Raw genomic sequence first — 14,752 nt, 5'->3', positions numbered from 1 at the left:
AATGTCTGTAAGCATTTTTTCTTTTTTGTTTTTAAATTTTATTTATTTTTTAGAGAGAAGAAAAAGGAGGGAGAAAGAGGGAGAGAAATATCAATATGTGGTTGCCTCTCACATTCCCCCAACTGGGGACCTGGCCTGCAACCCAGGCATGTGCCCTGACTGGGAATTGAACTGGTGGCCCTTTGGTTCATAGGCCAGCACTCAGTCCATTAAGCCACATCAGCCAAGGCATTTTTTTCCTATTATAAAAAAATTTATAATCTTTAAATATTCTGGACACTAAGGCTTTGTTAGTTACATGTGCTGCAAAAACATCCTCAGCCTGTTCTGTTAAGTTTATAGTGTCTTTTTGGCAATAGTTTTAACATTAATGTAGTCAAATTAATTCATATTCATTGATTTTTATATTTAGTTTTCATGTGTGGGTAGGGTGAAAAATTATTCCTCATACAGGTGCCATAAACATTTCATCCTACCTTTACTTCCATTTATCTTTTTTTAAAAGTTTAGTTTTTATAAATATTAATTTAAAATACACACAAAAGCAGAGAATAATAAAGTCTCATGTACTCTCGTGGCTACAAAAATAATTCATTTATGGCTACTCTTAATTCAGCTATATCTCCTTTGACATTAGTCCTACCCCAAATTATTTTAGAGAGAATTCCACAGTTTATTATTTCACCCATAATATTTCAATATATTAAAAATATATGGCTTCCCCCCCAAATATACACAACCACACTATCATTTTCTCCCCCCCAGCATATCGTTTTATTGTTGTTCAAGTACAGCCATCTGCATTTGCCCCCTCTACTTCCTCCCAACCCCAGCTACCCCCCACCCCCTGCCCGCTTCTAAACCCCTTGGTTTTGTCCATGAGTCCTTTTATAGTTGTTCCTGCAAACTCTTTCCCCCTTTCCTCCCATTATCTCCTCCCACATCCCCTCTGGTTACTGTCGAGATCATTCTTAACTTCAGTCTCTGGTTATATTTTGCTTGCTTGTTTTGTTGATTGGGTTCCACTTAAAGGTGAGATCATATGGTATTTGTCTTTCACCTCCTGGTTTATTTCACTTAGCATAATACTCTCCAGTCCCATCCAAGTTGTCACAAAGGGTAGGAGCTCCTTTTTTCTGCTGAGTAATATTCCATTGTGTGGATGTACTGTAATTTTTGACCTATAAATTTACTGATGGTCACTAAGGTTGCTTCCAGCACTTGGCTATTATAAATTGTGCTGCTATGAACATTGGAGTCATAGGTTCTTATGATTTTGTGTTTCAGGGTTCTTAGGATATAATCCCAGCAGTGGAACTGCTGGGTCAAAAGGCAGTTCCATTTTTAGTTTTGTGAGGAAATTCCATACTGCTTTCCACAGTGGCTGCACCAGTCTGCATTCCCACCAACAGTGCATTAGGGTTCCCTTTTCTCCACATCCTCTTCAACATGTGTTGTTTGTTGATTTGTTTATGATAGCCATTCTCACCAGTATAAAATGGTATCTCACTGTGGTTTTAATTTGCATCTTGCTGATGGCTAGTGATGTTGAGCATCTTTTCATATGTCTTTGGATCCTCTGTATGTCCTCTTGAGAGGTGTCTATTCAGATCCTTTTCCCAATTTTTAATTGGGTTGTTTGTTTTCCTGGAGTGGAGTAGTGTGAGTTCTTTTTATATTTTGGAGAGCAAACCCTTGTCTGAGGTATCATTGGCAAATATGTTTCTCCATAGAGTTGGTTCTCTTTTCATTTTATTGCTGTTTTCTTTAGCTGTGCAGAAGCTTTCTATTTTGATGAGGTCCCATTTATTAATTCTTTCCTTTATGTCCCTTGCTCTACAGGACGTATCAGTGAAAATATTGCTGCGTGCAATATCTGAGATTTTCCTGCCTATGTTTTCCTTTAGGACTTCTATGGTGTCACGACTTACATTTAAGTCTTTTATACATCTTGAAATTATTTTCACTTTGATCTTTGCCAAAAGATGGAGAAGCAATGAATTTATTTTCATATACAGTGTAAGTTGATTGAGTTTCATTTTTTTTTGCATATAGCCATCCAGATCTCCAACACCATTTGTTGAAGAGGCTGTTTTTCCTCCATTTTATGCTGCTGTCCCCTTTGTCAAATATTAATTGACCATAGAGACTTGGGTTTATTTCTGGGATCTCTATTCTGTTCCATTGGTCTATGTGTCTGTTCTCATGCTAGTACCAGGCTGTTTTGATCACAGTGGCCTTGTAATACAATTTAATATCAGGTATTGTGAGCCTTCCTACTTTGTTCTTGTTTCTCAAAATTGCTGCAGCTATTTGAGGTCATTTATGGTTCCATATGAATTTTTGAAGTGTTTGTTCTATATCTGTGAAATAGATACTTTGGTATTTTAATAGGTATTACGTTGAATCTATAAATTGCTTTGGGTAGTATGGACATTTTGATGATGTTAATTCTTCTCATCCATGAACATGGTACATGCTTCCATTTGTTTGTGTCTTCCTTAATTTCTTTCTTCGGTGTTGTATAGTTTTCTGAGTACAGGTTTTTTACCTCCTTGGTTAGGTTTATTCTGAGGTACTTTACTTATCTTGTTGCTATATCAAAAAATCAGGGATTTTTTTCCTGATTTCTAAAAGTTAACAATAATTCCTGAAAATCATCAGATATCCTGTCAGTGTTCAAATTTCCCCAGTTCGCTCTTTAGTGTTGCATTTGGTTTGTTTGAATTGCATCCACATGAGGTCTAAACTTGTATTTGAATGGTATGTCTTTGACATTTTTAATCTTCTTCCACTTACAAAAAACCTGTGCAATAAACTGGGTGCTTGTCCTATGAAGTTCTCTGTGCCAGGATTTGCAAATTGCATGCCCATGCTGTGCTTAACCTGTACCTCCGTGTCCCTGGATTGTCTATACCCTGAGAGATGTGATGACTTGATTGGATTTAGATTGGATTTTTCTTCCCAAGACTGTTTTATAGGGATCACTCTATACTTTCATCATGAGGTATAAAATTTCTAGTACTTCTTAGAATGAAAGAGTAAATATCAATTGACCTCATATCTCATTCATTGTTTAATTTCCTTCTATTAGCTACTGCTACAAAGAAAGCAAAAGAATAAAGCTACAGACTACAAAGAGGTAATATTAATTAAAAAATATATAGATCTTAAAATAATTTAAAAATCATATATTTTATCAACTAAATATATTTCTGAGTTTAATAAATAAGACCATATCTACATTTAACTACATATATTATTCCATGTTTTAATCCAGCATAATTTTGTTAAATTTATTTAAACAATGTGTTACTACTTTAAATGTGGATGTATGTTTGAAAAAGTTATTTTAATATTGAATTAGAACACATTTTTAATACTTTATCTTACCATGTTACAGAGCCCCTCATGGACTGTACAATCTAGTGTACCAAACTTAAGCTGACCATAAAGATGCTTTGATGCTTTTCGTAACTCTGGCAATAAAGCTCGACATGGTGGACACCACTATAAAAGAAAAAGTATTTATAAGCACTGAGCCAAAGGAAACAAACAAAAAACACATCATTTTTGTAATAAGCTGAGTAAGACAAACTACACTTAGTTGCAAATTTTATGCTATTATACTAGGTCTGTCCAGAAAAAGTCTAGCTATTGTCAATATAATAAGAATGGTTTGCATGACATTGAGGTAACCTGGCAGCCAAGAACAGTGGATTAGAATGTGCATGCATGAACAAGGATGACTTCACTGTACTAGTCAGTGGGTATGGTAGACAGTGTTGGGATAGCATGTGTACTGTGTGGCCACAGCATTCAAAATAATGGAGCAAGTAGAGCAACAAATCTGCATCAAATTTTGTGTTAAGCTTGAACATTCCTCTGTGGAAACCACTTGGATGTTTCAGAAGTCTACACCTATGGGTATCTGGTAACTGGCTTCATTACAACAACATGCCTGCTCACCCGTGATGTCTTGTGCAGAGTTCTTTTGGTGAAATAGCAAATCACCCAGGTGACTCAGCTCCCTATAGCCCAGATTTGGCACCCTATGACTTCTGGCTGTTCCCAAAACTAAAATCACCCTTTGAAAGGGAAGAGATTTCAGACATTGATGAGGTTCAGGAAAATACAATGGGGCAGCTGATGGAGACTGGGAAAACTGTGTGAGGTCGCAAGGTACCTACTTTGAAGGGGACTGAGGCATCATTGTCCTATGTACAATATTTCTTGTATCTTGCATATTTTCAACACAATAAGTGTCTGTTTTTCATATTACATGGCTGGGTACCTTCTGGACAGACCTCGTATACTTAATCCTTAGAGAGGTAAGTGTATCAGTGCTCTCTTAGATGCAGTACATGGTAGTAGCCAAAACTGGACAACACAAATCTAATACCCATGGTTCAAGGTTATCTAGAAACTATCTTTTTGCTATAACAAGAAAATCTGACAACACTAAATTATGACAAATAAAAATAACTTACAGGGGCAAAAAAATCAACAAGCCATGGTTCTTTGTGATTGGCAGGAAAATTCTGAGGCCCAAGTGTGGTAACATGAGAATGAATACTTTCTTTGGCAAAGGCAAGTATATCGTAGAGAATCTTCTTTCCTTTGAAATGGAGTAAGAGAAAAGTTTTAAATCCATATTCTGCCTTTTATTCATAAAAATATTTCAAAGTTTTTATGCTTAAAATATGAAAGAAAGGAAGATAAACTTACGAACAAATTGGTTTTGGTGGTTTAAATGTTCTGTAAGCTGTACATACAGGAGCAGCCTTTCCTTTGCCCTTCTGTTTCTCGGAGGATTCGGTTAAAACGTCAGTCTCTTTTTGAACATGTTGACTTATCCTCATAAATCAACATTTATAACTTATAAATTTTGGCAGTTATGATTGCCAAAGCGGCAATCACAACTTCCTTGCAGTATTGATTTCTTTATGCTTACCCAATCTATTCCTGTGGTCTAACTCCTAATTCTGTTTCTTCAACCTAGACTTCTATTATGAATTCACATCCTGTATTTTCAACTAGCTGGTGGAAAAATTAACCTGGAATCATATAAACATTTAAAGCATAATACTATGTCCAAACTGAAGTTATCTTCCCCCTAAATTGCTTCTTACTTTCCCTAGCTTGGCATACCCATCCACTAGGTGCCTAGGTAGATCTCCCAGAGTGATTCTTGCCTTCTGCCTCTGCTCGTGTGTCACAGCTCCATCCATTGCATCTCTTGTCATCTCCAACCTCAGTTTAGGCTACTGCCAAAATTTAGTTTGGCTTACTGCGATCATGAAGTTGGTCTTTCTGTTATTCCTTAACTACTGTACTTTTTGGACTATAAGACACCGCCCCCCCTCCATTTGGGAGGAATAATGGTTGTTAATGCTGATGTTGAGTTCTGTTTACATTTATATTGATGAAATATTATTATTTATGTTATTAAATATTTTACCACATTTTTTGCTTCAAAACTTTTTTTCCTATTTTCCTTCTTTAAAACCTAGGTGTATTTTATAGTCCGAAAAATACGGGGTAATCCATTTTCTGCATTGCTAACACAAAAAACATGAATCACGCTGCCACTGCCTAAATATCAAATACAGGGTCTGGCACAAATAATATCCCCTTTTTATTAGAAAATCTTTTATTACAAAATTATCAGCATGTAATTCTGTAACAATATCACACTCAAGCACACCATATGACATTTTAGGTGAAATGTTCAAATTGAAACTATAAATTATTATAGCCATATTATTACCAACCACAATCAAGTAGGCATTACTTCTGCTGGACACTGTACTTCTTGGCTTGACAAATAATAGCTTTCTCAACATCGTCCCTTTGATTTATTCACTCAATGGTCAATGTTAAGTCAAGTACCTGTTATGTCTCAGACAATGTTTAAATGCCATAGGGCATGCAAAAATAAGAGATACTATCCTTCTTGAGCTTATAGCCCAGTAGAAGAGATGATTTCACAAATATTTAAATACGGTGATAATGACACCACATTCTCCTTTTCCCCCCATTTTCCTTTCCCCCCATTCTTCAACTGCTGCTTCTTGAATTGTTTAATGAATTCCTTTCTTAGCTTGTCCCTTAAAAGTGATACTTGGGGCCCTGATCTTGTCCCTCTGTTCATTCAGACAAGCTCATCCTCCTTCAAAGTTTTAATTCCTTGATATGATGATACTTATATTTACATTTTTAGCCCAAACTCCTCTCCTTAGGCTCAGGCCTATATTCAGTTGTGAACTGGGGGTGCCCACTTCACATCAACTCCTCCCCACTGTTCTCTTCAGGAAGTGGTGCAGTCACTCACTCAACTGTCAATTCACCGAGGCAGAAACTTGGGTCTTCTCCCACATCTAAACAATCATCAAGTTACACTGACTTTGTATTCCCATTATTTTAAAACTCTGCCCACTTTTTTCCATTGATATTACATGGTTTAATACACAGCCATTTTTCTTACGTAACTGACTGTACCAGGCTTCTACCTGTTCTCCCTTCTTCCAGTCTTGTTTCTAACCACTCTACGCTTCCAGTTACCTTTCTAAAATGCAAAACTAGTAAAACTGTATCTCTGTTAAATCCACAAACGCCTCTGCTGCTTCCTCCTCAGCAGAGTCCACATTCCTTTCCCTGACAGACATAACACATAATTTGGAACCCTGATGCCCTCTCCACCCTCAGGCCTCATTCTTTTCCAACACTCAACATTCCAGCTACCCTGTCCAGCTTTCTAAGAGTAACTGAGGCTCTCTCTTAAGAGTCCATAAAAAGCACTGCTGGTTTCTTTGCTTAGAATGTGTTAGCCACCTCTTTTGTTTTTAAATAACCATTACTTACACTTTGTATCTCAAGGAAGAGATTGCTTTCTTTATCCTCAGAAAATTATTCCTCCTAAATGTTCTTCCTAAGTGTAACCCATGTGTATCTCTTGGCAGTTTCCAAAACAGCCCCCAGTGATCTCTGCCTCGTATACTCTTACCATTGTAGCACCAGGGTTGGTGTATGTGGGATCCAATCATAACAGATATTGCTGCTTCTCTCTGTGTGTGTACCTTTCTCTGATCATTCATTCTGGAGAAGCCAGCTGCCATACTGTGAGCAGTCCCAAAGACAGACTCACATAATAAGAAATCGAGGCCTCCTGACTATTCCATGAGTCAGCCTGGAACCAAATCCTCCAGCCTCATTCTACCCTCAGATGACTAGAGTCCTCACCTACCTTGATCACAAGCTCATGAAAAGACCTGAGTCAGAACCACTCAGCTAAGCTCTTCTCAGATTCCTGAACACCAGATACTGTGTGAGTTGATAAATGTTGTTTAAGTCACTAATTTTTGTGGTAATTTACTACTCAGGAATAGATAACACTCCCCACTTCAGGCATTTTAATATACGACCATTGACTTGTCTGCTTTCCCTACTAGCCCATGATGTTCTTTAAGGTAGAGATTAAGTAAATTTCACAATTTTCCTCTCTTCCTTGTATAACTGGCACGTGCAAATAACCAATACCTATTTAAATCCAAAGAAATGATTTATATTATGCTATAAAATTAGTGGCAGCACACAAAAGAAAGTACGATACTTGGGGATTCCTGGTGTACTTCCTGGGGTGGGGATGCTAGGCCAAGTTTTGAAGGGTGATTTGGAGTTTGCTAAATAAAGGGGTGGGCAGCAGTGGGTTGACAGTTATTCATATGGAGAATTCAATGAATACATACAAGAATAAACTGTTTCACATACTCACAAGTGTAAACCTACTTTTACCAATGCCTGTATTTTGAGGGGCAGGAAGGAATGGTTACAATGCAGGAGGAAGAAAAATTCCGTATGAAGGCACAGAAGAGTGAAAGAACATTGTGTTTTCAAGGTTCCTCCAGTAACTGGAGCTACGATTATTTGGAAGGGCGGAGATGAGCAATAAGGCCAAAAACACCAGCAGAGGCAGACTGTAAATGCATCCTGTTAATTTAACAACTAAATACTGAGTCCCTACTACACACCAGGTACTATTCTAGGTGCCGGAAATAGAGTGATGAGCAAAACACACAAAGTCATTGCTCCTATGAGAAGGAATCTGAACTTTATTTGAAAAGAAATCAGGAGTCAAGGCAGAAAAGTGACATCAGAATGTTCTAGATGTTCAAGGGCAATAAATGCAAATCCAGTAACCCACTGTAGAGGAGAAAGGCTCTGAATGGAAAACTGCATCAGAGGATGATACTGTACAGGAAGGAGATGACAGACCTGAAATACAGTGCAACTGTGGAGAAGAGGGGGGACCTGAGAGATTTCAGAGGTAAAAAAGAACAGAACTCCATTATTAAAACTTCGTCATTTCTAGCACTTTAAGGAGGTAACATTTAGTTAGCTGTAAGCCTAGGCTTTGGAGCAGACATATTTGGATACAAAAATCTACCTTGACTGGTTACTGGTTGTTGTCATGGACTAAACGTAATTTAATCTTTCTAAGTCTCAGTTTTTCCCCTTGCTGTACTGTTGTGAAGATAAAAAAAATGAAAGTACACAAGTATGCAAAGCCTTTAGAGAAATGTCTACCTTATAGAAAGTGCAGAATAAACAGTAGTTATTACTAGGATTACCTTGCCAAGCAAGCTCTGTTCATATAGTTCCTATGGCTTAAAGGGACAAAGTTCTTGTTCTTCTGTACTTACTTTGGGAAACTGAGCTTTCAAATGTTACCTCAACTCACATAGTACCTCCTGACCTATACTACGCAGAAGTCTCCTTATTTGATTTAATTAACTTATACATAATGACCATTATAATGGTTTTCATGTTTGTTTATAGATCTCCTTCCTCTCACCTGTACTAGATATTTTAAGCTGCTTGAGAGCAAAGTCCAAGTCTTACAACTTTGCATTCCTAACACCTAAAACAGGGCTTGTCACATAACAGGCAAATATCTGTTATTCACCTAACTGTGTGATAGTTAATAGTTTGTCTCTTTTGCTACATTTCATCTTTTCCAGGACAGGGACTATGATGTATACCAGACCCTAGGAATTGGAACTTTGCTTGAATGCAGAGCTGAAGTCACAAATAAGTTGAAATGTAGAAATGTAGTTATAAATTCAAGAAAGATGACAAAGCAAGTTAACAGAGATGTTTGGTAGTCTAGCTGAAGAAAATCTGAATGAGTTACTATAAATTGCCCATAATGGCTGAGATGCTACCTTTGGCAAACTGGAATGAAAACTGTAGGTGCTACTTACTTTTGTCAACAAGCAAGAAATACACTTAAATTCCTTCCTAGTCTAACATGTCATCACAGTTCTTGCTGAAACACTGATCAAGAGTAAAGAATATAAAATACCTGTAATTCAAAATGTCTTTCCCTGCCAAAAACAAATTTACTGGTAAATGAGAGCAAAATTATTTGTAAGTATGTCCATATAAGGTAAAAAGTAAAATTAAAAATTATAGTCATACCTCGTTTTATTGTACTTTGCTTTACTGTGCATCACAGAAGTTGTGTTTTTGTACAAATTGGAAGGCAAGACCCTCTACCAGCAAAATGATTACAACTTGCTTTATTCTGTTGGTTTGGAACCAAACCCACAATATCTCTGAGGTATGCCTATACAATTTGAAAATGAAAATAAATTTTTTTCCTCTTACCATGATGAATTTCATATTCTTTGGTTCCTTGTCCTTTAAACACTGCTAGACACGGCTGGAAAACATAGAGGTCACTGCAGATGGCCAGTGCAGAGGAACAGTCAAACTTGCCAATCTGGAGGAGAAAGAGAAGGTTCAGTTCCATGAAAATGAAATCTTCTCCATACAATTACTATTCATAACGGTAATCACAAAATGACATTAGTCTAACAACACAGTTTCTAAACAGAAGTTAATGGGCTGTAAATATAAGAGACAAATAATTTACATTTAACTCTAAAACTCAATTCAGTTTAAAAAAATTTCCTAGAATTGAAATACGTGAGATAATACAAGGTTAAGAAAGCCACCCTTCTAAAAATGCAGAGAATATTTATATAATCCTGGGGTGGGGAGGAAAGAAACCTTTTCACGTGAGTACCAGAAGCAGATACAAAAAGGAGAAGGTTGCCATTTTCATATACTATGGAAGAGAATTAGTTATTTAAAATACAATTTTATGTATTAAATTAATAAAGCACACTAGCAGAAAGCTGGGCAGAGTGATTTTTCTTACCTGAATATGTTCATTTTTAAGTAGAGTCTTTAGTTTCTTCAACTCAGTATCAGTTGAATTTCCATTTTCTCCAAAATAAAAAAATAAGAGCCATCGATGATGAGCCAAACGATCCTTAAAAGTGATTTAGTAAATTAAAAAGTAATGTTAAAGACAGAAAATTTTGAGTTCTAGTCTTTACTTATTATTCTCTTAAATTAATTTTAATACTCCTACCCGTTATTTCAAAATAATGTCAAATATTCAGAGACATCCATGTTCTTATTTTGTAGCTTATTTGAAATCAGAGAAAGATAAGAGTCACTACATTATAAAATCTTAATGTAGACACCTGTTCCAAAAAATGGTTTATTATATAATAATGTAAAAAATATTTGCTATAGTTTTAAATGCACATAGCTAAAATTTTGGGAGATGGGGCAAGTCAGCCTTTTCAGGTTTACCAAGTGTGGTGGGATGACAGACTTAGAAAGCTCTGGGATAAATAAGTAGAAAAAAAATGATTCTACTATAAACTAAGTATTTCTAAAGCTGCTTCTTAATTTCCAGTGAATAATATAAATAGCTTTGTAAGCAAGTACATAAAGTTCCCAATCGAATCCAAAGTGGCTTTGTGACGAAAACCTTGCCCTTTTACGGAACTACTGGTCCTTGCTGTAACACCAGCAGCTCCAGCAATTTGAGTTTAACCTAGAGTTGGCTCAGATGTAATCCTCTGAAAGTGCTACTTTTTCTCTGGTGATGAATAAAGTAAATGCTGATTTTAAAATATTAAGATGTGAAATGTTACCAACATTACTATTAGTTATTATAAAAATATTACCTCTAGTGTGTCGGCTGAAAGTAGTTCAAAATCTGGAAGATTATGCATTATTTCCAAATATATTTCTTTAGCATCCAATGAATTAAGAAACTGGAATAAAAGAATCATATCATACTCTTTTTAATCAACATCCATTTATTTTAGTGTCTTTTGTTTTCACAAAAGAATTTTTAAGAAAAATAGTCACAGAAGTTAAATTTTCAAGCTATTTATTCTGAATGGTGACCCCCCCTTTGAAAAAGCTATTACCATATTTTTGCAATTATTAAAATTATATAACTTAGCTGTTTCTTTAAAAAGGTGATGTAAAACAAATTCCATTATTAAGTGTTTTATTATCTGGAATTTTCTGTTAACTGACCTGTGTATTCTAAAATAATCCTTACAATACCTGGATAACTTCTGAATCATGAAGAAAAAGTTGTATTACATATATTAGGCTCAATACAATTTTAACACAAACTGTTTCACAGAATGCCAACGCATTACAAATTCTTTAAGAATTGTTAACACACTAGAACATTTAATGATCCAAGACACTCACACTCTCCAACCAATAATTAACAGGAATTAAGATAAGAACTTATAACTGGAAAACTAGAATGGACCTTGTTTATTAGAGGTTTTCAGAAAGAATGTCCAAAAAACCATGAGTTTTGCAGAGTAAACTATACAGATTAAAATCTTATTTCAAATATTAGATTGAGGTCTCTTCTTCAAAATACAAACAACTGAACAAGGCACACCTCCGTCCTAACACATCTCCTTTACTTCTGTCTGTACTTTGCCCTCAGCTCATTTTCTTACAGAAGATCTCTGTTGGTCTAATTCTCAACGAAGCAGCTGTTACTGCATAGAGTGCAGCAGTGGTTGTATCAAGAGAATACATATGGGTTGAAAACACAGTTTAATGTATATCTTTCCTTACAAACAATCCATGTTTGAAAATTCAAATACAGTATTACTTGAAAAATCTAAAACTCCATTAAAATCTTGTAGAAACTACCAGTGTATTCACCGTTTAATTGTGCTTGATATAAGGCAAGCATCACCATATGGATAGAAACAATGGGAATCAGAACAGAAAACTCAGTTTTTTTCTGAAAACTGTTAAAATCTATAGCATAAATATTTTGCAAACTCTTTATGAAATACCTTCTGTTACTGAAGGCCTTAAAAGGCCAGCACACGGAATCTTTCATGCCTCAGTATAGAGCTCATTCACTTCAGTCACATTCATTATGAAGGTTTCACTAAAAATACTCCACCTGTAAATGTTTTTGATGAATCCTCTAGAGCCTTCTCATAAACCTGCTTGTTTGTCTTAGTGTAAACCTGGCAGTCGTGTCCATAAAAGGATCCTGTCCAGTCCCTGAATTTCACCTTCCTGACATGTTTAGCTGGCACAGTGTCTTACTTTTTTTTTTAATGCTTTTAGAAGGGAGAGGACTATTTAATTCATCATGTCTGGTTATTACATTTCCAGTATCACTCATTTACATTTTCTAAGGTCATATCTGAGCTTGCAGTTCATATCAGAAAGCTCAACGATCTGACTAAAATCTGAGGTTGTAGTTTACGGAAGGTAAGACCCTGTTTTAACTGTTGGCCAAGGTACAAGCAAACCTCATGAACTGATGGCACAGGGTTAGCAAACACAAAGTTCTGTAGCGCAGTCTGGTAGTAAGAACTGAATTTAAAACGGCCAAGGCTATCTCATTCTAATCACAACTGAACAAGTGCAAAAAGATGAATGAGGTTGTTCATTACAACACTGCTTATTATAATAAAAAAGTAGAAATAACTTAAGTATCTATTAAGGGAAGACTGAGTAAATATGTCACCTTTAGTATATGAATTACAATTCAGGGATTGTTGATAACTATTAAACATGTGTGTGCATGCACTGTATTTTGCTGTTTATAAAGCAGACTTTTTTACCCAAATTTTTGAAGAAATAATAAGGATGCGCATTATATATGGATATAATGATTACATACCATGGGTATAATAACAGGCACAAAAACATGGGTGTGCATTACATGAGAGCACATTATATATGCAAAATACAGTATGTATATATATATATATATAGCACATAAGTACTGTATAAATTAGTACATGTATATATATTTTATGAACTGAGATGGGGAAAACTGTGGGTAGAGCAGATTTATTAGAGACTATCAGGAGTATAGTTACAGCTAAGTTTGAGACATCAGTTGATATCCCAGGAGAGATATGAAACCCTGGAGTGCAGAGCAGAGACCTAGGCCACAGGTAAAACTGGAGCGTCCTCAGCACCAAGTCATAACCGTATGCACACCTGAGTAAAGATCTGGAGGGGTATTCACCAAAAGTTGATGGTGCTAGTCTATTGGTGATTTGATTTGTGTTAATTTTGCATCTTTCTTTAAACATTTCTATACTGTTAAGAATTTCTGTAATGAATATGTATCTTTATCAACATCAAAAAAATAAAATATAGAAAATTAAAAGAAGTTTGTTCTTAGAGTCTTTTAGTTTCTTTTGGGGGTTTCTTGGGACTTGTCTGTAGCCATTATTTATCCGAACTCCTTGACAACTAGTTTGATCCTCAGCATAAAATCAGGGAGATAAACCATACCACTAGATCTCTAAACTGAGTTTATACCAGAATCTAATGGGGTGCTTAAAGAAAAAGACTGAGTTCTAGCCAGACCCACCATTGATTTGTATTTTATACAAATAAAACAAAACCAGTGGAAATTAATTTAACCTAAGAATGTATTCCATACCTTTGGGGTTTAAGAGTATGATGGTTTATGCCAGTTAAAAATAATTCTTACAGCAGAATTTACAAACTGAAGTACAATCAAAGTCCCCAAAAATATTTGCTCTAAATTATTAAATGTTCCACATTCAGATGATATAAAATGATTAATTTTCTTGCTCACTGTTTACAAAACTGTATTTTAAATGTGTCCATTTAAAGAAATTAAGATGATTCCTACCAAAACACTGCTCCTCTCTTTGTCATTTAAAGTGGCTCCAGGAGGAAAATAGGCAGTAGTGCTGGTTGTAACATCCAGACTTGTACACAGGTTGGCCTGGGTGGCACAGTCCATCCAGCCTACGTTGACCAGACCATCCTAAGATGGAAGAAACAAAAAACAGGTTGTATTGCAAGGGAAGAAAAAGTCAGAGGGACTTAGCTTTATTTAGCAACAAAGCAACTTCACTACTGTAAATTAAACTGTGTTTTATAAAACACTAAAAAAACATGCAGATTTGAATAACAGTATTATTAACAGGTTACTTTAAAATTAATGTTATTAACTTAGTCACAATTACAATTTGATATAATAGATATAAAATTACATTGAACATACATGGAGAGCATTATTTCTGTGTACATGTGGAATTTTCATAATTTTTATAACTGGCAAAATCCCAACCCACAAAAGGAGTTTCAACAACAAAGACTATTCCCCAACCATAATATGATGAGACCTGAATAAATAAATAACAACAAGACAAAAAAGTTTGCAAATGACAAAAACAAGAATATGTAACTCTGGTCAAAGAGGACTTAATAATTAAATTATAGAATACTTAGCAGTGAAGGACAACGAAAGAACCTCATGTCAAAATATATTGAACACAGGAATACCTGGGGCCCTGCCACCTTACAACTTAACAGGTGCCTAGAACAAAGAAAAGGG

At 35.6% G+C, this 14,752-nt stretch overlaps 1 protein-coding gene across 1 annotated transcript in view; it reads right to left on the bottom strand.

Moving 5' to 3' along the window:
- Positions 1–14,752, bottom strand: part of DNAJC10 (DnaJ heat shock protein family (Hsp40) member C10) — a 44,546-nt gene that overhangs the window by 12,494 nt on the left and 17,300 nt on the right. Inside the window, exons 10-15 of the mRNA XM_037131185.2 lie at positions 14,042–14,179; positions 11,049–11,138; positions 10,226–10,339; positions 9,670–9,784; positions 4,491–4,618; positions 3,394–3,510 (exon numbers count right to left, since the gene is read on the bottom strand). Coding sequence (XP_036987080.2) covers positions 3,394–3,510; positions 4,491–4,618; positions 9,670–9,784; positions 10,226–10,339; positions 11,049–11,138; positions 14,042–14,179 — 702 coding nt within the window. The remainder of the gene's footprint in view (positions 1–3,393; positions 3,511–4,490; positions 4,619–9,669; positions 9,785–10,225; positions 10,340–11,048; positions 11,139–14,041; positions 14,180–14,752) is intronic.

The sequence above is a fragment of the Artibeus jamaicensis genome, unplaced genomic scaffold (genome assembly GCF_021234435.1).
Source record: "Artibeus jamaicensis isolate MK-2021 breed Jamaican fruit bat unplaced genomic scaffold, CSHL_Jam_final contig_391, whole genome shotgun sequence".
NCBI lineage: Eukaryota > Metazoa > Chordata > Mammalia > Chiroptera > Phyllostomidae > Artibeus > Artibeus jamaicensis.
This window is presented reverse-complemented; position numbering and strand designations above follow the sequence as displayed.